The sequence below is a fragment of the Thamnophis sirtalis genome, unplaced genomic scaffold (assembly GCF_051295495.1).
Source record: "Thamnophis sirtalis isolate CommonGarterSnake01/CBP01778 unplaced genomic scaffold, rThaSir2_p1.2 scaffold_2, whole genome shotgun sequence".
Lineage (NCBI taxonomy): Eukaryota > Metazoa > Chordata > Lepidosauria > Squamata > Natricidae > Thamnophis > Thamnophis sirtalis.
The window spans coordinates 13,581,025-13,605,586 of NW_028261382.1; the positions used below are offsets into that span (position 1 = coordinate 13,581,025).

General features: G+C 41.3%; 1 protein-coding gene across 4 annotated transcripts in view; it reads left to right on the forward strand.

Annotated features, from left to right (window-relative positions):
• Positions 1-24,562, forward strand: part of NTRK3 (neurotrophic receptor tyrosine kinase 3) — a 460,883-nt gene that overhangs the window by 313,631 nt on the left and 122,690 nt on the right. The window contains exon 13 of one of the 4 annotated variants that reach the window (XM_087704307.1): positions 17,053-22,052. The exons of the other annotated variants lie outside the window; for them this stretch is intronic. Coding sequence (XP_087560433.1) covers positions 17,053-17,174 — 122 coding nt within the window. The 3' untranslated portion in view covers positions 17,175-22,052. Of the gene's footprint in view, positions 1-17,052; positions 22,053-24,562 lie in introns of those variants that run through there. 4 annotated transcript variants of the gene reach the window in all.

Here is a 24,562-nt window from a genome sequence, read left to right on the forward strand (position 1 = left end):
CTCTCTGCTGGATTTTTACAATATTGGTGCTTATCTGTAAAGAGAAGGAGCAAGGAATGAATCTCACCAGCTAATATGCAAGGGAAGAAGGCTGCCACTGCCAGACATATGTGTAAATTCATCCTGGCTTAGATGGGAACAAATAAGAACATGGCTGGTGATTTGACTAGATTTAAAAAATGAAGTGGGAAAGAATATCAACAAGAAGAATGTTAGATATATGCAAGATTGCAAGGCTGGAATAAATTAGTAAGACCACACCTAGAATACTGCATACAGTTTTGGTCACCACACTAACAAAGATGTTGAGACTCTAGAAAAGGTGCAGGATGATTAGGGGACTGTATGCTAAAACAAATGAAGAATGGTTAGTCATACATAAGAACAAACAAAATTGCTACTTTCTTAGTCAGCCCCTGATTTTACCTTTACTAACTGCTAGAGGTCTCCAGGTTTTGGGATCTAAACATTGGAGTCTTAGTAGACAACCAGTTAAATATGGGCCAGCAGTGTGTGGCGGAAGTAAAAAAAATGGCATTAACAGAGGGATGCAATCAAGATCAAGTGAGGAAGTAATATCACTCTATAAAGCCTTAGTAAGGCCACACCTAGAACCCTGCATCCTGTTTTGGTCACCACACTATTAAAAAGATGTTGAGACTCTAGACAGAGTGCAGAGAAGAGCAACCCAGTTGATTAGGACACTGGCAAAACATACAATGGACAGTTGCAGGAACTGGGCATGGCTAGTCTAGTGAAGAGAAGGACCATGGGAGACATGATAGCAGTATCTCAATATTTGAGGGGCTGCCACAGAGAGGAGGGGGTCAAACTATTTTCCAAAGCACCCGAAGATGAGACAAGGAATAACGGATGGAAGATGATCAAGGAGAGATTCAACCTAGCAATAAGGAGAAATTTTCTGACAGTAAGAACAATAGACCAATGGAACAGAAGTTGCCTGTGGAAGTTGTGAGAGCTTCATCCCTGGAGGCTTTCAAGAAGAGATTGGACTGCCATTTGTCAGAAATGGTGTAGGGTTGGAGGTGGTATTCAGCAGATTCTGACCAGTTCTGGAGAACCAGTATCAGAAATTTTGAGTCATTCGGAGTAAATACCATCTCTGACTGGCTCTGCTCCCATCTATTCTCTGCCTCCTGAGTCCCAGCTGATCAGGAGGAAATAGGGATTTTACAGTAACCTTCCCCTGCCATGCCCACCAAGCCACACCCACCAAGCCATGCCCACAGAACCGGTAGTAAATAATTTTGAATCCCACCACTGTGTAGGATCTCTTGCTTGGGCAGGGGGTTGGATTAGATGACCTTCAAGGTCCTTTCCAACTCTGTTAATCTGTTAAAAATCAGAGCTACTTCTATAGTGGGAGCCTAGGAATAAATGCTTCCTTTTTAGTTGGTAGTTTTCTATTCCTTTGAAGATTTGAAAAGTGTGGGCCACAGTAACTGCCAAGATACATGTTTCCTGTGGATCCCACACAGTGACTGTAAAAATAATAAAAGCAGAGCTTGGAAAGGAACAGTAGAGATAAGAGAAAAGATGTAGTGATAATGATGGAACAGCCAAACAGCTGGGGTGTCTTGAGAGTTAGCTATCTTGAAATTATACACAGACAATTGTTGCCCGAGATATTTGGGAGGCTTAAGACTGTCCATGATCTTTGAATCACATTTTAGAGGTCACTCAAGTGCTTGGATCCCAAGGAGAAAAGTAGGCAAGGCTAACACAAACAAACAATAATCCAGTTAATATGATTGCATACAGATATTTCCCCCTTTCCTTTACATTAAAAATTACAGTTCAGTGGGTAATTTTGGGAGAGGTTTTGAGGAATCATACCCAGTTTTGGAGGAGACTCATAATGTTATAAGCCACTGGGTTGTATCTCAGGTAGTCCTTGACATACAACCACAATTGAGCCCGAACTTTCTGTTGCTGAGTGAGAGAGTCATTAAGTGAGTTTTGTCCCATTTTGCAACTTTTCCTGGCACAGTTGTTAAGTGAATCGCTGCCTAGTGTCTGAATTTTGATCATGTGACCATGGGGATGCTGCAATGGTCACAAGTGTGAAAAAGTTACTTTTTTCAGCAACTTTCAGTAACTAAATGATCTGTTCTAAGTCAAGGAATATCTATACCCTGTTTGACAATGTTGGCTACTTTAGGTGAGAGATTTTCTCAAGATCAAAGTAAAATATGCCATTCATTCTACTGGGATTTTCTTCCATCTATGATAGATGAGTATAAATTATAATTACTGGGCAAAAGATATTCCATATGCACCTTTTTGCTGGAGTTGATCTTCAGTGGATATTACTACATTTGCCCAAATTGATAGCACTTCAGATATGGAGTTGACATGCACATGTGCTTTGTTTGGCATCATTTGAATGTGTTCCCCAAAGTCTAGATTAAAGTGAAGATGGGAGATAAATAAGGTACTTGTGGTAGGAGATGACCAGGCTGAGCCTGAGGGAGGGGTCAAACATGTCATCTGTCAAGAGGTGAGCGGCGACCGGATGACCACGCGGGTGACTGGGCAGGGTCAACTATGGGTGAATTTTACCAGTTTGGTCAACTGATTCAAATCGTCCCTACCAGTTCGCCCAAACCGGTCCGATCCGGTCGAATTTCACCCCTGGGCTGGAGTCTTGCAACACTTCTAATACCTTCAAGTATGCATTTGATGTATGGGGCAAATACTCTTAAAAGAACCAGGGGACTTCATATTTTTATTCATGTTTTGTGAAGGTGGCGTTTCAAATAATCCAAGCATATAATTTCCAGCATGTGTATCCTTTAAGATTTCACAGTGAATGTCCAGCCTTTAGCCACAAACAGTGCAATTTTACTTTTTCTATTCCTTTAATATTAGCACACAACAGCTCTTCTTTGGGGTGTTATTTCATACTAAGGTCAGTCTTCGGTACGTTGGACAGGAGCAAGATATGTCTGTATTCTCTCTGGCCAAATATACTATATAATATAATAAAATATATAATAGTGTAGTGAAAAAAGGACCAAGGGTGACATGATAGCAGTGTTCCAATGTTTTAGGAGCTGACACAGGGAAGAGAGGGAGAAGGGTAAATCTATTTATCAAAGCACCAGAAAGCAGGACAAGAAGCATGGCTGGAAGCTTGTTAAAGAGATGTTCTACCTAGAAACAAGGAGAAAGAGTGGAAACAATTAACCAGTGAAACAAGGTTGCCTTTAGTAGTTGTGGGTGCTGAATCACTGGAAGATTTTAAGAAGAGATTGGACAGCCAAAACTGAAATGGTATCGGGTCTTCTGGTTGAACAGGTTGCTGGACCAGAAGACCTCCAAGTCGAAGGTCCCTTACAACTCTATTATTCTGTTCTGTTCTGTCCTCTTGCAAACGTTTTGGGATATGTAGCCTTTGACTTTGGTGTACTCTCACACAGCACTGCCTTAGTTCAACTGGAGACAGTCTTAGAGGGATTTAACTGACTTGGCTGTGCTTCCTCAGCCTCTGAGGTGGTCTCCGTGCATTGTGAGAAATAAATGTTCCTCATATCCTCTTAGGAGAGCATCTCGGGGTCATAATAACCACCAGGGAACCTCCACTGGCTTGTCACAGGCTGTAGCTCAGCTTAATGCAGCTCTTTATTCCATTCCTCTCCTGAGATTATCTTCCTTCACTTTGCTTAAATGATCCCCCTCCACTTCCCATTTGCTCTGTGTGCATAAAGTAAGGGGAGGGAAAGCATTCCAAAGCGTTTGGATCTGTGCCCATTTCAGTTTATCAGACTTAAGTGTTTTGTCATTTGGAATGGCTCCGTGCCTATAAGACGTCCAGAGAAAACAAAATGTGCAATTCTGGAAAAATGCATCACGTGTTACAAGGCAATAGCAGAAATTAGTGTAGGGAAGATATCCTCTTAGTAGACATTGCATGATTTCCACCTAAACTTTAAAAAGGCTGAAGGATCTTTGCTGTAGAAATGTCAGATAATGGGATTTTATGGGCCTCTTCTCCTTCCTTTTCTGGTTTACCCCCAAAAGGTGCTTTTCCAAAAAAACAACGGGACGTTCTTGGTGTTTCTTTTCCCCTTGAAAATATTTCGCTTCTCACCTCCAATAAACTGAAGAAGCTTCTTGGACATTTTCAAGGGGAAAATAACCCCCCCACACACAAAAAATCAATTTGCCTGTTGGAAAGGCACCTTTGGGACAACCATGATGTCAGCATTCCAAATATCATGTAGAATTAAATCAGAGTCCAAGGCAAAACAATCCTTTTTGTTCCAATTTAATAAAACAAACATCTTAGGCACATCTGTGTTAATCCCAATACTGGAAATGACATCAGAATTCCACCCAGTTAAAAGTTCATGATCTTGTCCCCACACCCACAATCCATCACATGGTCCAATCTTCTTCTTCCATGCTAGCATCCACACCCAGCTTCTTCCGGTCAGGTGTACTGGTGCGGAGACAAAGGATGACCTTGGCTTCTAGTAAAGAATGAAAACAATACATTCCACAATCTCACTCCTGTCTATTCCCCCCTCCCATCAACTATACTAATGAAACAGAATAATGAAATAAGAGAAAGTGTGGCAGGCCAAAATTCTAAAAGGAATATAAATGCAGGCTTGACACATGATCTGGATGGCCGAGAATCTCACTAGATATTTTTTCAAAGTTTACAATTCTTTTTAACTTAAACAAGCACTGGTACCAGTCAATCAGGGCTTTGAGCAGGGATGAACTTCAAAAAGTTCAGCAAGGGGTTCTCTGCCTGGTTGTTGGGTGGGTGTGGCCATGGCCTAGTCAGCCTCCATTTTTGCCCTCCCCGGGCTCCGAAGCCTTTTCTTGAGCCTCCAGGAGGACAAAAACAGTCTCCCTCTGGAGGCCAGAAATGGGCCTGTTTCCGGCCTTCTCGAACTTCCGGCAGCCCCATTTTTCACCCTCCCAGAGCCTCCGTGCGCGCCTGGCACTTACCTGCATCCAAAACGGGCCGCGTGGGGACTCCTGGGAGGGGTGGGGCCGTGTCGGCAGGGCCAGATAGGAGTGGATTTGGGGGTTCTCTGAACTGCACAGAATCTTAGCTAGAGGTTCTCCTGAACCCCTGCAAACCCCTGGCTTTGAGACATGCTTCAAACACACATTCTGAGCTGGCCTACAGAACATGTTCAGTTACATGTGCTAATGGAATGCTTTAGACTGAATTTCAGAGGTGTTTTTTTTTTCTCAACAGAGCCATTTCTCATATTGAGAACTCATCTGCCTAACCATGGGCCATACATAGATACTCCAGTAAATTAGTTTTAATAGGACATGTCCTCAGAACGCTGCCTTCTCATCATATTGGCAAAAGCCAAGGAAGCTGAAAATTCTCTTTTCATTTTAAAGCAATGTTCTCCTTCTTAACACATTTTTTTTCCGTGTGGCCATGATTTAGAATCCTTCATTGACAATGTGCTGGATGATGCAGTGCTTAGGTTTACTTTAGGCAGTTTTAGGCATGCTCTTCTCCAGTTCCAATTTGCAGAGTTATTTATCTTTTAGCAGCTGGAGAAACCAGTGATTTCAGCCTCAGACTCTCTTCTATATCTGCCAGGTTGCTAAGCCATTCCCTAATTCACATAGCAATAGCATTCAAGGTTATATACTGCCCCATAGCACTCTCTGGGCAGTTTACAATGTAAGCACTCTTTGCATATCATCCCCAGCAGAGAGAGAGAGAGAGAGAAGTGGAAGCTGGAAACGAGCTAAGTGTGGCCAAAACATTATAATAGCAAAAGCACTTAGACTTATATACTGCCCCACAGTGCTTTGCAACACTCTATGGGCAGTTTACAATGTCAGAAAATTGCCCCCAACAATCTGGGTCCTCATTTTACTGATCTTGAAAGGCTGAGTCAACCTTGAGGTGGTCAGAATTGAACTCCTAGCAGTGGGAGCTCATTTGTGCTTTGTTGCGCACGTCTAACTTCTTCTGAACAATTCTGCAAAAATATTAAACTCATATTTAAAACGTGCTATTTTTTTTAGCATGATTGCAGTGACATGAGAAGGGGGTGGGGGTGAATCCTACTAAACTTAAACTTGAATTTACCACTATGTCAGGGATCCAAGTAACGCCCCCAATGAAAGAAGACTCCGAGGCTTGAGCTTCCTCAAAGTTCCGTTTTATTACAGATGTAATATTGGCACATCTGGGAAAACCCGAATGTGAAAGTTTCCAGGTTTTCCCCACCCAAATGAAAGTTCAAGTCCCTGTTCAGCACCCACATGTCCATCACATGTCCATCCTAACTGGAAATGCTTCCCAGTCACACCATTCCAAGTGCAGGGCAGGATGACCTTGACTCTCTGAGAAATTTTGACTATATCTGTCCCACTTCAAAAAATCCCCCCTCCCAATTTCCCACAGCATTCAATGTGGCAGCCCTGAAGGTCTCATGCAAAAGATGGCTTCCTGGCCTGACACGCTCTTCAACTTGGGATTTTGAAGATGTGTCTTCGCACATGCATAAATGCCTCGCAAATCAGGTCACCTTCAAGTCGATTCAGTTTGAAGGTGTCCGATGCAATTGAGAAAATCCATTCAAAGGTAATTCACTTGGAGCTGAATATTCAAATCCAATAAATAGACAAGCCAAGCATTTCCCTCTAGGCAAACAAATACAAAACAGCCCCTTTAGACAAACTGTTTGGGTTTTTTAGTGTGGTTAATGTCTTTAATTTTTTAGCATTTTAATGTGGTTTTTATGCTGGTTTAATATTGATTGGGAATCACCCATAATTAGTTTATAAGGTGGGTTGAAGAAGCAACATATATAAAGGTAAAGGTTTCCCCTGTCCAGTTGTGTATGATTCTAAGGCATGGTGTTCCTCTCTATTTCTTGGCCGAGGGAGCCAGAGTTGTCCGAAGACATTTTTGTGGTCATGTGGCAAGCATGACTACATGTCAAGACACGTGAAACACTGTTATCTTCCCACCCAAGTGGTACCTATTTATCTACTCACATTTTCATGCTTTCAAACTGATAGGTGGGCAGGAGCTGGGGCAAGTAATGGGAGCTCACCCCATCAGGCAGTGCTCTGGTCTCAAACTTTCCAGCTGACAAGCTTAGCATGTTTAACCGCTGAGCCAGGGGTGGTATTCAGCCAGTTTTGACAGGTTCTGGAGAACTGGTAGCCAAAATTTTGAGTAGTTCAGAGAACTGCCAAATAGGCTGGCCCCGCCCCTGCTGCCTCCTAGCTGATCTTCTGTTGTTGCCCTGAACAGGAGAATGGAGCTGGAAAGCAGGTTAGTAGGGTGGGGAGGAAATTGGGATTTTGCAGTAACCTTCCCCTGCCATGCCTGCAAAGCCACGCCCACAAAGCCACACTATGCCTACAAGGCCACGCCCACAGAGCCAGTAGTAAAAAAAATTGAATCTCACCACTGCGCTGAACTATCGTTCCCCTCCCAAAAACATATGTAGCCTATTTCTACATAGTGTTTATATGGGAAGTCATGTAAAAATGAGACCCTTTGATTTGCAAAGTATTCTAGGCATATAGAGTTTGATCATGATCTCTCACCAGGGTCTGCCACCGTTTTGGTTCATTGGGTTGCATTCTTTGAAATGTTTTGTGGCAGCTCACCTTGACAGCACCCTAGTACCAGTTGGTGGCCAATTTTATTCCTGCAAAATGGCACCGATTCCAACATTTTACATGGAAGAGGTATGGCTATCAAGATGACTTTGTAATAGTTTCTTACAATACCTGCTCAAGGATAAGCCATTGAACGCTCTTTGGAAAGATATTGTGTATTGGTCCTCTAGGGTAATAATATCCTTCCTCCTTCTATAGTAATTATTCCAGTGTCTTTTTGTCGGAAGGGAGAGTGGGTGGTATGGCCACAGGTGACTAATAATTTGCACCTTAGAAGCCATACTCAAGAGCAGAAAACAGATCTTGGCTGCATATTTCAAACTGAATACTCCTTGGAGCACGATTGGGTATGTTAAACAGAACTTTAATTAGCACTTTAAAGAACGGATGCTCTGTTTGTGAACCATATTCTAGAAGCAACTGTAAAACTGACAATCCCAATTATTTATTTGTTTGTTCATTTACCTGCTTGTCCTCTGACAGTTCAAGGTGGTTCGCATAGGGTTATACCCTAATTTCATTCCCCTGGGCCGTGAGAAGACAATTGCTTACTAAGATCTATAACTAAATTGGGATTTGATCTGCCCAGTCCTAGTCTAATGCTTAGAGCCGAGGTGGCGCAGTGGTTAAATGCAGCACTGCAGGCTACTTCAGCTGTCTGCAATTCTGCAGTTCGGCTGTTCAAATCTCACCGGCTCAGTGTTGACTCAGCCTTCCATCCTTCCGAGGTGGGTAAAATGAGGACCCGGATTGTTGTTGGGGGCAATATGCTGACTCTGTAAACCGCTTAGAGAGGGCTGAAAGCCCTATGAAGTGGTATATAAGTCTAACTGCTATTGCTATTGCTATTCTCTCTTCTATATAATTTCAGATCTTGTTTAGCCATACATAAGAACAAACAAAATTGCTTCTTTCTTAGTCAGCCCCTTATTTTACCTTTACTAACTGCTAGAGGTCTCCAGGTTTTGGGATCTAAACATTGGAGTCTTGGTGGACAACCAGTTAAATATGAGCCAGCAGTGTGTGGCAGAAGTTAAAAAAAAAAGCCAATTCAATCCTAAATGGCATTAACAGGGATGCAACCAAGATCAAGTGAGAAACTAATACCACTCTATAAAGCCTTAGTAAGGCCACACCTAGAATACTGCATCCTTTTTGGTCACCACACTATTAAAAAGACGTTGAGACTCTAGACAGAGTGCAGAGAAGAGCAACCCAGTTGATTAGGACACTGGCAGCTAAAACATACGATGGACAGTTGCAGGAACTGTGCATGGCTAGTCTAGTGAAGAGAAAGACCAGGGGAGACATGATAGCAGCATTCCAATATTTGTGGGGCTGCCACAGAGAAGATGGGAGTCAAGCTATTTTCCAAGGCTAGACAAGGAATAATGGATGGTAACTGATCAAGGTGAGATCCAACTTAGAAATAAGGAAACATTTTTTGACAGTGAGAGCAGTCAACCAATGGAATAGAAGTTGCTTCAGAAGTTGTGGGAGATTCATCACTGGAGGCTTTCAAGGGGAAATTGGACTGCCATTTGTCAGGGATGGTGTAGTGTCTCCTGTTTGGGTGGGATGTTGGACTAAATGACCTACAAGGTCCCTTTCAACTCTGTTAATCTATCTCTCTATGAACATTTCTCTATCTGGGATCTGAATCTGGGTTCTTTGGAGTGAAAAGCAGATTTTGTACCACTGAGATATGGCTCTATCCTCATTAGATGGCTACCTTTGGAATGATTGTAAAGACTTGGGCCAATGTGTTCATGTTGGCTATTGTACATAAGGAGGGGCAAGTAGAAGGTAAAGATATGTATTTCTGATTCTGTGGTTGCTACTAGTTCATCTATTTTTGCCCTCATGGCCCAATAAGAACATTTGAATCTTCTACTTGTGTGGTTCCTCTACCTTAACATCAAATTCTTCAGGGGTGCTTGACTTCTGAATGCTGTTGAGTTACCTTTCCCAGTATCTCACCTTGTAGGTTATGATGACTGTAGCTTCTGTGAGTGATAGCTGATGAAGGTTGGGAGAGCCACATGTCCCAAATATTTAATATATCCATAGCAGATCAGCTGCAGGGGCAATGGTAATCATAGATGCCAATGGCAGTCACTCAGTGAGAACAATTTCCTGACAAAGCAATTTCCTATCAGTGAAGTCAATTAGCCAATGGAACAGCTTGCCTCTTAGAGTTATGGGTTCTCCATTGCTGGAGGCTTTTGGCGGGGATGGGTGCATTTGGATAGTATAAGAACTCCTACCTGGCAAGGGGTTGGATTCATTGGTGGGATTCAAATAATTTAACAACTATTTTTTTCCCTAATGACCAGCTGGGTAGGTGTGGCTCAGTGGTCATGTGACTGGGTGGGCATGGCCAATTCAACATCACTCACATCAATGGGCACTTGGCCTTAGCTGTTACAATGTAACAAGGGTTAACTGGAGAGGCAGTTTCTGTAAGCAGGGCAATAAAGATTAGGCTAGAAACAACACCAGAATGTTTCCTTCCTTCCTGACTTCCTTACAGGATTAGCTTGTAAAGTGGGGGACGACGACACCAAAAGGAGATTTCTTCCAACAACCAAACTGCTTAGAAAGTTAACAACTGGTTCTCCCGAATAGGTGCGGGCTGGCTGAATCCCACCACTGCTTTTAGGGGGAAAAGAGGGGCATGTGCATTTGGATAGCATAAGAACTCCTGCCTTGGGAAAGAGGTTGGATTGGAAGACCTCCACAGTCCCATACAGCCCTATAATTCTTTGATTGGAATCTCCTATGTATGAATTAAGTAAACGTTATTTGGTAGATGACAAGGGAGCATGAAAACCATTGAAGAACCGTGTGTGTAGGTGTGTCTTTGTGTCTTTGTGTCTTTGTGTGTTGTGTGTGTTATGGTGTTGTGTGAAAGTGGTAGAGGAGAAAATGTAGTATTGATGGTGAAAAGGCAAGGCAAGGGGGGACAAAAGCCTTTCTGTACCAAGCAGCATCATTTCACCAGTCCTTCCAGCTTCCCTATCCAGCCACTGCCTTCTCATCATGGGAGGTTCCTATCATGACCTCTGCAGACCAGTTGTAATTCACTCCGAGCCCTTTGTCTTCATCAGCAAATATCAAAGCCTCCCCATGATCATGCTTTATTCCATGGCTGCTAAGAATATCATCACTCACCAGTGGGTGAAAGAAACAAATGCCTTGTCCAACATCCTTCCCCCACTTTCTACGTCGAAATTTTCATGATGAATGGTTTGGATAGCTTTGGGTGCCATCACTTTCCGATAGCCTAGAATATTCCAGGATAGGATATTCTTTCTCCTGTCCCCAGTTTCAAAAACGATTTCTGGCATAAACCACGATTCCAAAATGACTGCAATTTTTGCACCTTACAAGCTTTAAATAATATATATATATATATAAAATTTATCTTTGAGAATCCCCTTCTTAGATTAGATTAAAAGTTATATGTGGTTGCCTAAGGAATGGATTCTGAACAGGAAAACAGCAATTATTTTTTTCTTTAATTCAAATCACATTTTGGATTGCAAAATAAGGAGTTTTGATCGTGCCCCCTCCCCTGGTCCTATTTTGAGTTTAGACTTTAAACTGGTAGCTGTACAGATAGTCCTCTACTTTTTGCCATTTGTTCAGTGACTGCTGTTCAGGCACTTTGCAAACATCATGAATTCTTTATGATGAGCCACGGTGGCACAGTGGTTAGAGTGCAGTACTGCAGGCTACTTCTGCTGACTGCCGGCTGTCTGCAATTTGCCAGTTCAATCCTCACCAGGCTCCAGGATGATTCAGCCTTCCATCCTTCCGAGGTGGGTAAAATGAGGACCCAAATTGTTGGGAGCAATATGCTGACTATGTAAACCGCTTAGAGAGGGCTGTAAAGCACTGTAAAGTGGTATATAAATCTAAGTGCTCTTGCTATTATGGTCATAACACCTGGGGCCTCAGGATTGCCATTTGCAACAAGCAAAGTCAATGGGGGAACCCAGATTTGTTTAACAACCTCATGATTTGCAGTGACACAGTTATAACCATGGCAAGGAAGGTAGTAAACTCACCTTAACAACTGCCTTGCTTAGCAACAGAAACTCTGGGCCCCATTGTGGTTGTAAGTTGAGGACTATCTGTATTGGTAGCAAAGAGACAATATTCATCCAGATGCAATCCATATTCCGAAGCCTTTTGAGATTTAGCTATCCCATAGTCTAGGTTTCTGCATTGTTTATGTCACTTAAATATATAGGTAGACACAGACCAATATATATATAGCATACATGAAATACCTCTAAGAAAGCACCATCCTGGTTTCTGATCCATATGAATAAACTTGGGGTTTAGGATAAGCAGCAAACATATAGGAAGATGTGTAAGAGCATTTTCACAAGTGACATTCAAATAATCTTTGAATACCTTGTTCCATGCATACATTTGACAATTATTTCTAGAGCTAAAAGCAAAAAAGGAGAGATTCGATCATTAATATCATCCATATAATGCAGCCTTCTGTTTCCAAAATGTAATAACTGCAGGGGTGGGCTGCTGCAGGTTTGCAAGGGTTCGAGCAACCCTCTAGCTAAGGATCTTCCCAGTTCAGTGAACCTACAAATCCCATCCCTGACTGGCCCCACCGACCCTGCCCCTCCCCTCTCCGGAGTCTCCATGAGGCCCGTTTGGGATGCCAGGTAAGTACAGGGCCCTCACAGAGGCTCAGAGAGGGTAAAACACAGGTCTCCTAGAGGTTCTGGAAGTTTGGGTCTGTTTCCAACCTCCGGAGGGCCTCTGGGGCCCTGCAGACACTGTTTTCGCCCTCCCAGAGCCTCAAGGAAAGCCTCCGGAGCCCGAGGAGGGTGAAAACGCCCCTCCCTGCCATGGTGCAGGAGGCCGACTAAGCCACACCCACCATGGCCACGCCCATCCAGCAACCAGGCAGAGAACCCATTGCTAAAATTTTGAAGCCCACTCCTGAATAACTGGAACAGGCAGTTTGTAGAATATCAAAGATTCTTTTGTTAGATATGACATTTAAAGATCTATTCCTTGGAATTCTGAGTGTTAAAATGCATCCATCTCGAGGGCATCCAGGTTGACTTTAGTCAGTGTGATTAATTACCACTAGAACTGTTTGGATATCCGCTTCTAGTGGTTGTTCAATCCACTGTTACTCAGGTAATTTTTGTCCAATATTGTCAACATTCATTTATGCTCAGTACAAATTTGGGGGACTTGTAATCCAATTTATCTAGAGCAGACAAGTTTGGAGGAGGCAGTCAATTCTGTCTCATTTCCATATTGAGCTGCAGCATTTGAGACTGCCCTAAATTACACATTTATAGTTAAAACAAACACTTTTGTAATATTTTAGTTTGTTGGAAGTTAGTAAACAACGTCATTGTAACAGGATAGCAACTCTATGAAGGGATAATTATAACTCTAGCATCGCTTCCGTAAGGAAGGAATCAGGTCAGTGCACATACACACACACACACACACACACACACACACACACACACACACACACGCAGCCTCCTTATGAATTTGCAAACTGTTCTTTAAGCCTTTTGCATCTTTTTAAGAGAGATTGAGAGAGACTGAAACTTGTGAAAATGTTCTACAAATAGATTCCACAACTTCCAGTGACAAAAAAGGAGGTGGCCCAGCCATTGAAAGATTGTTGACAAATGATTCACTGAGACTTTCATGAGACTGGTTGTGACATGGAGATCTACCAACTTCCCCCTTAGCTAGAGTTACCCGGTGGTAAGATGTGCGGCCAATAAATTTGCTAAATAATAATTTTAGGAATTCACTCTTTTCAAAGATTGGTAGCGTCTATTGTCATATAAAACCCCTACTCTGTGTTTTTCACCAGTTCCTGCTTGAGGTTGGTGAGAAAAGATTGGCTTCTCCTATTTAAAATGATGAAAAGATGATCTGTAAGAAAGTCTTAAGGGTGGTGTTCTTGCACAACTTTTTCAGTCACATTTGAGTCCATATGGTTCTTGTTTTACATGCTGGCCAAGAGGTAGGTAGGTAGGTAGGTAGGTAGGTAGGTAGGTAGGTAGGTAGGTAGGTAGGTAGGCAGGCAGGCAGGCAGGCAGGCAGGCAGGCAGGCACACACACACACACTTGTGTTTTCAGAGATCTCTGCCACTTGTCTTGTTTCTCATGCTTCTGTTAAATCCCAAGGGAAAATACTAGAAAGGATCTCTTCCTAAAATTCACCAGCTGAAAAGTGTTCTATACCATAATGGAGGATATTATAACAACATTGTATTACAGTATAACATAAAAACATGTTTTCATTTAGGTGACCAATTCAAGTGCTTTAGACCTACACATACTTTTATGGCCATTTTACTGCTTCTTCTTAAGTGCTAAAACATCCAGATTTCCAAAATTCAGCACAGACCAAAGCAAAACAAAATTAGAGAGTCAGTTCCCAAAGGAACAGCAAATAAACCTTCATAATGCATAAATGCTACTCAGAACGAGTTACAAATTGGATATCTCCCAAAAGATCTTAAATAATATGTAGGAAGTAGGCACTGTATCAATTTAGACAGAACAAGAACACCCAAGATTGAAGAAGAGAAACCAGATTGATATCAGTTTAGTAGAATGTTGAAAGCTGGTATATTGTGGTGGTTAAAAATATGAGCTGTAAGCTGCAAGGACCTGAAAGAAAAAACTACTTTGGCCTTGAATCTCTTTGGAATAAAGATTATTCTCCAAATATGTGGCCTTTCATCGGTTTTCTAGAAGTCTAATGCAGGCAATAATTTTCTGCTGTAGACAACTTAGAAATCTAGGCTAGCATCAAGCAGATTGAAAATAAAACTCTTCATGAAAACAGAAGAAGAAAAGTAGCAAGCAATGGCTTATCTCTAGTCCTGCAAACCAAGAACTGAAAATAATCTGTATTAAAACCCTTGGTGGGTTTAAATTGCTGTTTTCGACTTGGCCTTCTGTACAGAACAGACGAGGCTATAAATAGTCAGCTATCTCTTGCATCATTGATACTCGTGCCCACAATGTATTCCCAGGAATTAGAAAGAATTTGAAATATCTTATACAATTCTACCAAAGTGGAGGAGATTTCTACTTCCCTTAGAATGTGAATATTGGGAATATTGCAGTTGAATTGTATTTTAAAATCAAGCAGTAATTTGCAGAGGTTTTAAAATCCCAGCTAAAAAAACTAACTAAATAAGGTTGTTTCCTTCTTTTCTCTTCTCTTGTGTGGTTTAAATTCATTCAGGCCCAAGAGGTCTGGGAACTCTTCCAGTAGGTTACAGATCAATAAAGCAGAGTATCTGTGTAGTGTGGAACCAATATGTTTATTGAGCAGTGTCTCTGAAGTTATGGTTCCTCCTAATTTGCTATCAAGTCCTACACTTGATGGAGAGAGTCTAAATTCTTTCCATTCTCCTTATCTCCTAAATTTTGTTGAGAGAGAAGTTTCCTGAGAATGGAACGAGCATGAGTCCGAAAGCTCAGAAGACTAAATCTTTGGTCCCCTGCAACGTTATCCTGAAGGGACGCGATGGCTCAGTGGCTAAGACACTGAGCTTGTCGATCAGAAAGGTCGGCAGTTCAGCAGTTTGAATCCCTAGCACCACATAACGGAGTGAGCTCCCATTACTTGTCCCAGCTTCTGCCAACTTAGCAGTTCAAAAGCACGTAAAAATGCAAGTAGAAAAATAGGGACCACCTTTGGTGGGAAGGTAACAGTGTTCCATGCGTCTTCAGCATTTAGTCATGCCAGCCACATGACCACGGAGACGTCTTCGGTCAGCACCAACTCTTCGGCTTTGAAATGAAGATGAGCACCACCCCCTAGAGTCAGGAACAACTAGCACATATGTGCGAGGGGAACCTTTACCTTAATGTTATCCTGGAACATGTATATTTCCCTTCATTCAGGAGAGTCTAAATTATTATGGGCTCAATGATGGCCAGACCAATGCTGACAACCATACCTCAAATTCTGTTCACTGCTTTTCTCTGCTTCTGTTTTTCTGGAGACAATAGGGGGGGTGGGATGAAGAGAAGGCAAGGAATGAGATGCATCAGTGGGCTTGCTTCCTATAGTTGATTCATTCCCACCTGAATGAACTATTTTCCAAAGTGAGGGAAAGTCACTTTGGAGTCTTAGCCATATCCACCACCTTTGTTATTACCGAGGCCCATAAACAAATTCCATTTTGTTTTTGAGTTGATCCTACTAAAAAGCAGTGGGATGTATCAAAGCCTTGGTAGATTTTTTTTTCTCAAGAGAAAGATCCATAAACTAATCTTTTACCCCTGCCATGTATCACCCGAGTCTTTACTGGAGAAGTCAAACCAAAGTAAGCAAAATCAAAGTAGTGCTGCAATCCAAAACCAATTCTCTTCATCTTGCAGCTTATTTGTCACTATATTATATCAGCTTTCATTAACCCATAAGAGAAGTGAGCAACGAAGCAAGGAAAACAGACATCTGCACAACCTTGCTTTAATTCTTTAATATGGTAAGCCCTCCAGAGTTACTTTATTGTAAGATGGGCAGCCAATAAATTTTACAAATAAATAAGTGAATACAAAAACATTTTGTTCAGGTGAAGTTTCCTTTAAGAACAGCAACCACAGAAATTCCATAACTCTTTCAGAGAGTGTCAAGTCTTGAACAGGCTGGATTTTATATCTAAAACTAGCCAATAAGCCAGCATGATCCGGGTATTTATTTATAGGGGGGAAATGCCCGGCCCAAACATAATTTCTAATGTTGGATTTTCCTCCTTACCAGAGGGAGCCCCCTTGTGGAGTACAATGAAGCCCTTACCAAGGCAACTCCACTGCACTGTACAGTAGAAGCCATTTCATGGCAATACAGTAGAAGCCATTTGAAGGCACAACAGGCTGCATCATAACAGAACACACACCCTGAGGGGTTTTAGAGTGTTTTACCCCCACAGTATTTGTTTCCAGAGAGTAAGTCATCTGTGTACCAAGTTTGGTTGAAATTGGTCAAGGCTTTCCAGAATTATGCTGGAACATACGCACACATACACACCCACACACCCACCCATTGTTATTTAAATAGATTATTATATTTAATTTTATATCTTTGACTGATATCTAAAACAAAAAGATACCAGCTTATACATCACATGAATATAACCCTTCTTCAGACAGTCTGATGGTTTATTCTGTTTTAGTTTGTTTTCCAGATAATTATATGTATGTCGCTACTTCTCTATTCCTTCCTAAGTCTGAATATTTGTTTTGTGATAAGAAGATTATTTTTCCCTTCCTCCCACTCTTTATTATCTCTTCTGCTTTTTTTTGTTCTCTTTTGTTTTGTTTCCTTCCTCCCCCAAACCCCCCAATTTCCCCCCGTTTTAGGTTTCAGAGAAATTATGTTGAATCCAATAACCCTTCCTGGACATTCTAATCCTCTTAACCATCATGGCATTTATGTTGAAGATGTCAGTGTTTATTTCAGCAAAGGACGTCATGGCTTTTAAAAAGAACAAAAAAAAAAAAACTCACACACAATCAACAGCGCAAAAACAAAAAAAAGGTGAAAGACAAAAAAAAGTGAAATCAAAAAGAAAAAAAAGAAAACCACCTCCTCGACAGGTTCCTTCTTTCAATGTCAAGTTTGTTGGTTGTGCCCTTTGAGAGTTTTATGGGACAATTTCACAAAAGCATGGTCTGTACACAGATCAAAGCCACCGCCGGGTGGAATCGGACCTCAGTCTCCCTCCTGCTGAAAAAACAACAACAACACAGGGGTGTACTTTTGTGTTTTTTCCCCTCCTGCCACCAGTTCAAAGGAATGTTGTCCTCTTCTGTTGGTCCTAGTGTTCTTTTTTTTCCCTCCATCGGTTGCGATGTTGCTACAAGGCATAACAGGAGCAAAGCAGAGCAACAAATTACATTTTGTTGTTGTTTTTTATTGAAGGGGGAAAAATAAGATAAAGATGTTCTCAAAGGATGCGTCACAATGGTTGCACTTTGCTTTTTATTTTAATTTTTTTTTCTTATATAAAAATAAACAAGACCCAAGCAACTGATCTGAATCCGGAAATTTTAGCGGTGGTCTTTTTGGCCTTGGAATCCTTGTGACGTCACAACATTCAATGAAGACCACTTACTCTCTCTCTCTCTCTCTCTCTCAACTTGCAAGTAGTTAAGGTTATGGGAGGATACTCCAAAGCGAGAAGAGATGAGACTTCAGAAGATGTTTTAACAGAGTGAAGACCCTTGGTAAGAAAAGATAAAACGAAGGCAGCCTCCACGTCTTCGCCCCTTCCTTGTATCCCATCTAGCCATAAAGTTATTGTACCAGAACCTATATGGAAAAGCAATCAAGGAGAAAAAAAAAACTGGGCTGCTACTCTTAACCTTAAAAAAAAAAGATGATATGGTGGCTTTGTTTTGAATACAAATTTATTTGTAGGAGGATCTTCTGTTTGTGCGCGTGCGTGCGTGTGAGTGTATGTGCCTTTTGTGCGTTCGACCTGCTCTTCGGCTATCTGTGTTCTGTTTTCGTACACCAGCCTTTTCCCTGCTGCTTGTATAATGGCTTTATCTCTGGGGATGGGAGTTGTGTGGATGCGTGTGTGTGTGTGTGTTTGCGTGTGTGCGTGTGCATTTGTGGGATGGTGGGGAGGTAAGAAGCTCCTGGACTTCACACCATGGATGGATGAGGAGTGGTGTTGCAGATCTCAACAAGTCTAGGGACAAAAAAAAATGTAGAAGAAATCCACAAGTTTTTTTGTTTTTAAATTCATTCTCCGATCTGCAAACCAACCATCTTTTTCTGCCTTCCTATCTCATTTTCTCCTCCTCTTCCATCCCTTTCCATTAATTTCTCGCCAAGTTAGAGATGTATTATAATTCAGTCATGCACTCTGAATGTATGGTTGGCTCAAGGCATACAAACTAAGCAAAAGGAGATTGGAATAAGACTCTGGCTTCAATACAAATATTGATTCTAGACTCAGCTCTCTATATAGACATCTACGTTCTGTTCTTCTTTCTCACACCTTAACTCCATCTCAAAACCTTAGCAATGGAAGCAGGAAGAATGCTGGCCTTGATCTCCACCCTGGAAAGAAATATCTGTTCGGTATTTTTTTCCCTCAGTTTCAGATGAGGGGTGGGGGGTGGGGAATGGAATTATCAATATTAGATAAGCTCCGTCAGAGTCTTAGTCAAATGTAGTGATAAAATGTGGAACATAGAATCATAAGGCTGGAAGGGAGGTCTTCCAATCTAATCCTTTGCTCAAGGCAGGAGGCCTTACACCCGGTTATTGGATTCAGCCAGTTTGCACCTATTTGGGAGAACCGGTTGTTAACTTTCTAAGCAATTCAGAGAACCGGTTGCTGGAAGAAATCTCCTTTTGTTTTTTTCCCACTTTACAGGGCTAATCCTGTAAGGAAGGCAGGGAGTAAGGAAGGAAACATTATGGTGTTGTTTCTAGCCTCATCTTGTTTGCCCTGCCTACAGAAACTGCCTCTCCGGTTAACCCTTATTGCATTGTAACAGCTCAGGCGAGGCGCCCATAGACCTGAGTGATGTTGAGTTGGCCATGCCCATCCAGTCACATGACCACCGAGCCACACCTACCCCAGTTGGTTATTAGGGCAGAGAACAGGTTGTTAAATTATTTGAATCCCACCACTGCTTACACCATCCTAGTCAAATGGTTGTCCAGTCTATTTTTGAAAACCTCCAGCGACAGAACACTTGCAACTCCAGGACGCAAGCTGTTCCATCGATTAATTGTTCTCACTGTCAGAAAATCTGTCCTTCTGGATTGCTCCTTAATACGCTTCCACTCATTATCTAGGAATATATACAAATGCAAAACTTGGAATAGCAAATATGTTTCCTATGGACACTAACGCATTCTGAGGCAACTCTCTTGGTGCTCCAGACTCCCTTACCCCACACTATATATAAATATGACTGCTATGATTATTATTATTATTTCATTGAAAATAAAGGCGAATCTAGTACAGGTAGTCCTCAATTTACAACAGTTTATTTAGTGACGGTTCACTAAATAACTGTGAAAAAAAGTGACTTACATGACTTACATTTTTCACACTTATGAATCTTTGCAGCATCCCCATAGTCATCTGATTAGAACTGGGATGCTAGGCAACTGGTTCATCTTTATGACAGTTGCAGTATCCCGGGGTCATGTGATCACCTTTTGTGACCTTCTGACAAGCAAAGTCAATGGGGAAGCCAGATTCATTTTAACACCTATGTTACTAACTTCACAACTGCAGTGATTCACTAGAGAACTGTGGCAAGAAAGGTCGTAAAATTGAGCAAAGTTTTGCTTAACATCTGCTTTGCTTAACAACAGAAATGTTGGGCTCAATTGTGGCCATCATTTGAGGACTACCTGTATGCTGTAAAATGAAGTATTTTAGACTCCAGAAAAAAGGTTTATCTGCTTCGAGATCCTCTGAGCCTAATAACCATCTTAGAAGTAAAAATGCTGTATTGTCGAAGCTAGATTTTATTTGGAAGAATATCTACCTCCGAGGAAGAAATAGGGAACAGCTTGGGGTAAGATTAAGGATTGTGACTGGGAGCAACCATACAGCTTTGTCTTTTGATGAATTGATGTTGAGCGACTGCCATGCTCATAATTTAGGAATAAGGAAGTTCCCCAGGACAACCATTTTTTAAATATCCTATGGCATCCTCTCCAAATCACAAATATTCCCACTGGCTCCGAAAACTGTGTGAAACTGTTATTAAGGACAAGGGGTTAGACAGACTAGACCAAAAATATTTGTTTAGATTTTTAGCTTGTTGCAGATAATTATTTGAGCCATCAGATTTGCCAAATGTTTCTGCAGTGCTGTACAGCTTCCAAAATTGCTTATCTTGATCAATTACTCTCTTGGGGTAAGATGAATGAAGACTGAAGCACTGAAGATCTTTAAGAGTTAGGCGTACCGCAGAGGCATTTTGTCTTTAATGGGGTTTTCTTTCACAAAACAAAATCCTAAAAAACAGCTGAAATGTCTTTTCCTGCAAATTGCAGAAGAGGTTTGTTTATAAAACGTATCATTTTTTTTTTTTTTTTGCTGGTTTGCTCCAATAATCAAGTCAAAAGCCACGGAGAGCTTTAACAACATGGAAAAGTAGCCACACAAATTCACCAGGTTTTTACGCTTGAAACAGCAAATCATTCAAATGAGAACTGAAAACCAAAATTGTAATGTCACTATAGGTTTGCTTTTGTCAAAGCAAGGTATGTTGGAAATTAACCTAAGTAACTGATCACTAGCTGAGGGTTGCATATATATATTTATATACACCCACGAGATTTGTCATGCTAGTATTAAGCTTAGGTCTAAAGTTAATTCAAGGTGAGATTCCTGGTCTTGATGTTATTTGTGAGGAATGCCATTGAACCCACAGCCATCAAATCTGACCCCCTTGTTTTCCAGGCTTTTAATAGATGTGCCCTACTTTTTCAAATTCTGAATAAAAACTGGAAACACACTTTGCTCAACATTTCAAAAAAAGTTTTATTTTATTGTGTGTCACATTAAGTTCGACCCACCCCCAAAGCAGCCTATTCACACAATTGCATCTCATTTTCTTTTACGTATAGCCCACTCTTGTGTGTATTTACATCATGTTTCTTAGGGCAAACTATTGAGGAGAAGGAGCCTGGAAAACTGAGGAGCAGGTGGTAATTCCTTTATTTGAAGGAATTAATATATTAAAAAAGGGTGAAATGAACCAATCTTTGGGCCATCGAAGTTGGAGGCTTTAAGTTGCGAGTCTTAAGAAGAAAAAGAGAGAGAAAGAGAGAGAGAAAGAGAGAGAGAGAGAGAGAGAGACAGAAAGAGAGAGAAAGATGGTTTTCGATTTTAATTATTGTAATCATTACCTCATTATTGAATAAGAACCCCTCATTCCAAACCATTTCCCTCTTCTCTCCATGTTCATCATCTTGTGCTATGAAAATGGGAATTTCCCCTTTCACAGAGACTCTAGAGGTCTTTATGTCTAGTTTCTTAATAAACACTTTATTTTCTAATTAAACTGCTGCACTGACTCTTTTCTTGGGAAGACAAAAAGATCAATAAATTTCCCACCAATGTGTCACGTATTTATTTTCTTGGCGCTTGTTGACAATCCAAAGGCTTGCATTTGAGGAAGAAGGACATTCCTTGAGCTAAAGCATCTCTCTGCCATTGGCCTGGTTCAAACATGCCTCTGTATTTTGTTCTACAGCTGGAAGTTAGGCACGCGAGCGGATTTTTACAACTTTCCTTTGAGTTGTATGAATGAAGCACGACTGTAATCAACCAGCAAGTGGATCTGATCATACCACTAAAAGTAATGAGCAATTTGTAAAAATAGAAAAAAGGCTAATTCACTATCAAGCGCATGAAGATTCTAAGCAGTGTTAGTTGAAGGCTGTCCTTCTTGGGGAGGAGAAGGGAGCCCCCTGCAGGGCATTCTTGAATCTCATAGGGTACTAGAAAAATGCAGAGTATCAACCCAACACCCAACACCTTGATGGGGATATGCACTAAGTATACTTTATTCAATAATAGTTGGCATATGGGATCATATGGATTCCCACAATTTGCTAAGCCAAACTCAAACATATTTTAGCTTGGTGTGCGAAGTCCTCTCTGAGTTTGGTTGTTTTCTGGCAGATACTTCATTACCCAACTAGGTAACATCATCAATGCTAGCCCTTACATTTGTGTGCTTTCTGAAGCTTCTTATGCCTATATGTAGTACTGGTCAGCTGATGTTACCTAGTTTGGGTAATGAAACATCTGGAAAAACAACAACCAAGCAGAGAGCACCAAGGACCCAACAGTCATTGTTGTCATCTTTCTCATCCTCCTCTCCCTCCCTCCACTCCCTTCTAGTGCTGATGATGTTACTTAGTTGGATCATGAAATGTTTTCAAGAAAACAACCAAGCAGAGAGCACCAAGGATCCCACAGTCCTCCTCTCCCTTCTCCCCCACTCTCTTCTAGTGCTGATGATGTTACTTAGTTGGGTCATGAAATGTTTGCAAGAAAACAATCAAATTCAGACAGTGCCAAAGAACCCTCATTTCAACCCCGAGCTACAAATATTCTCCTTTATTTGGTGTCCCAAAGGTGCTTTTTTATGAGGCAACTGGACTTTCTGGTTTTTCTTTGAAGACGTTTTGCTTCTCATCTAAGAAGCTTCTTCAGTTCAGAAAGTCCAGTTGCCTCTTGGGGGAAAAAAGCACCTTTGGGACGACCATGACCTGGATAGCAATAGCAATAGCAGTTAGACTTATATACCGCTTCATAGGGCTTTCAGCCCTCTCTAAGTGGTTTACAGAGTCAGCATATTGCCCCCAACAACAATCCGGGTCCTCATTTTACCCACCTTGGAAGGATGGAAGGCTGAGTCAACCTTGAGCCGGTGAGATTTGAACAGCCGAACTGCAGAACTGTAGTCAGCTGAAGTAGCCTGCAATGCTGCATTTAACCACTGTGCCACTTCGGCTGGATGACTGAGAAGCTCCATGGACGTGTCATTTGATGTGTATTCAGTGAATGAATATGCTGAGCCTTCTCCCTAACTAGGGAAGGTCACTATCTATTGAGCTATATCTCTAATTAAAAAAAGCAAAGGAGGCAGCCAATATTTTCAACAGAAAGACCTCCTGTTAGATTAGAGAGGCTGTGATTAGACTGTTTTTAAAAGTCATGATAAGGACGGTATATATGGGCCAGCTCTTTAAAGATTAGGATGACTTAAGTAATTTCCTTACATGATGAAGACCTTATTCAGTTTTACCTTTTGGATCCCACACAGCCTCTGAAAAGACTCTCGTGTCAAACGTGATCCAGACATTCTGACAAGTGGAGTGTTAATGTGTCAATTATGAGATAAATTCTCACTGGAGGAATTTAGCTCTTGCTGCTGAACACATATGCCCTTCATCAAAATACTGCTTTAACGGTGACATATTTGAGCCACCATGGAGTGCTTGCTTTGGTAGACTGGATCAATTTAGGGAAATCAGGACCGGAGAGATTAAGTGAAGTAGAATGTATGACTGTAGAAGTCAGATGAAGCAGAACGCCTGCAATTTAATGGACAACGTACCTCCTAGCTTGAAATTTGTGGATGCGGAGAATTGCAAGAATGTCAGATTTCAGTTTTGGAAGAATGATGGGTCTTCTGAAGCAGCCAGAGGAGTAAAATGTTGTCACGCAGGAAATCCAGTATGTAGTCAAGAGTGATGGGAAGGAATCAGAATTGACGATGAAGGCAGCTCAGTACAATAGACATAAGCCAATACAGAATATCAATAGAAGTATAGAATTCCAAGGTGTTAAACCAACTTGTATTGTAGGATACCCACTGCTGCTTTCAGCCTACTAAGTGCTGTTCGTTTGGGATCAATGCAGCTATGCAAATGTGCCTTGATTTTGTTCCTAGCATTCTGATCAACAATGTGGCTTTTCTTAATGCATCTTATTCACTGATTACAACCTTTTGTGGTGGGAACTGATTGTAATGTCCCATATCTAATTACTCCGCCAGTGTTCAGCCTGACTTGTTCCCCTTCTGCCTTGAACTTCAGCATCCCAAACAATTTGCCTCTCATTATTATATATCAAAGACAAGAGAGCTTTTGTTGTCTAATTCAAATAGGCATGCGTTACCATTAGGGAACTTCCAAGTTCATTTCTCAATACTATCCATAAGTGACCCCTGTTACAGTACGGTGGTAATAATAATGACTAATGTTATAAGGTAGTTAAAATCATAATGTCTGGGTAATACTTTGAGTATGCCAGAAACCACCAAGTAATTGCTAATTATCTTAATCAACCATAAGGATGTGAGTTTCACT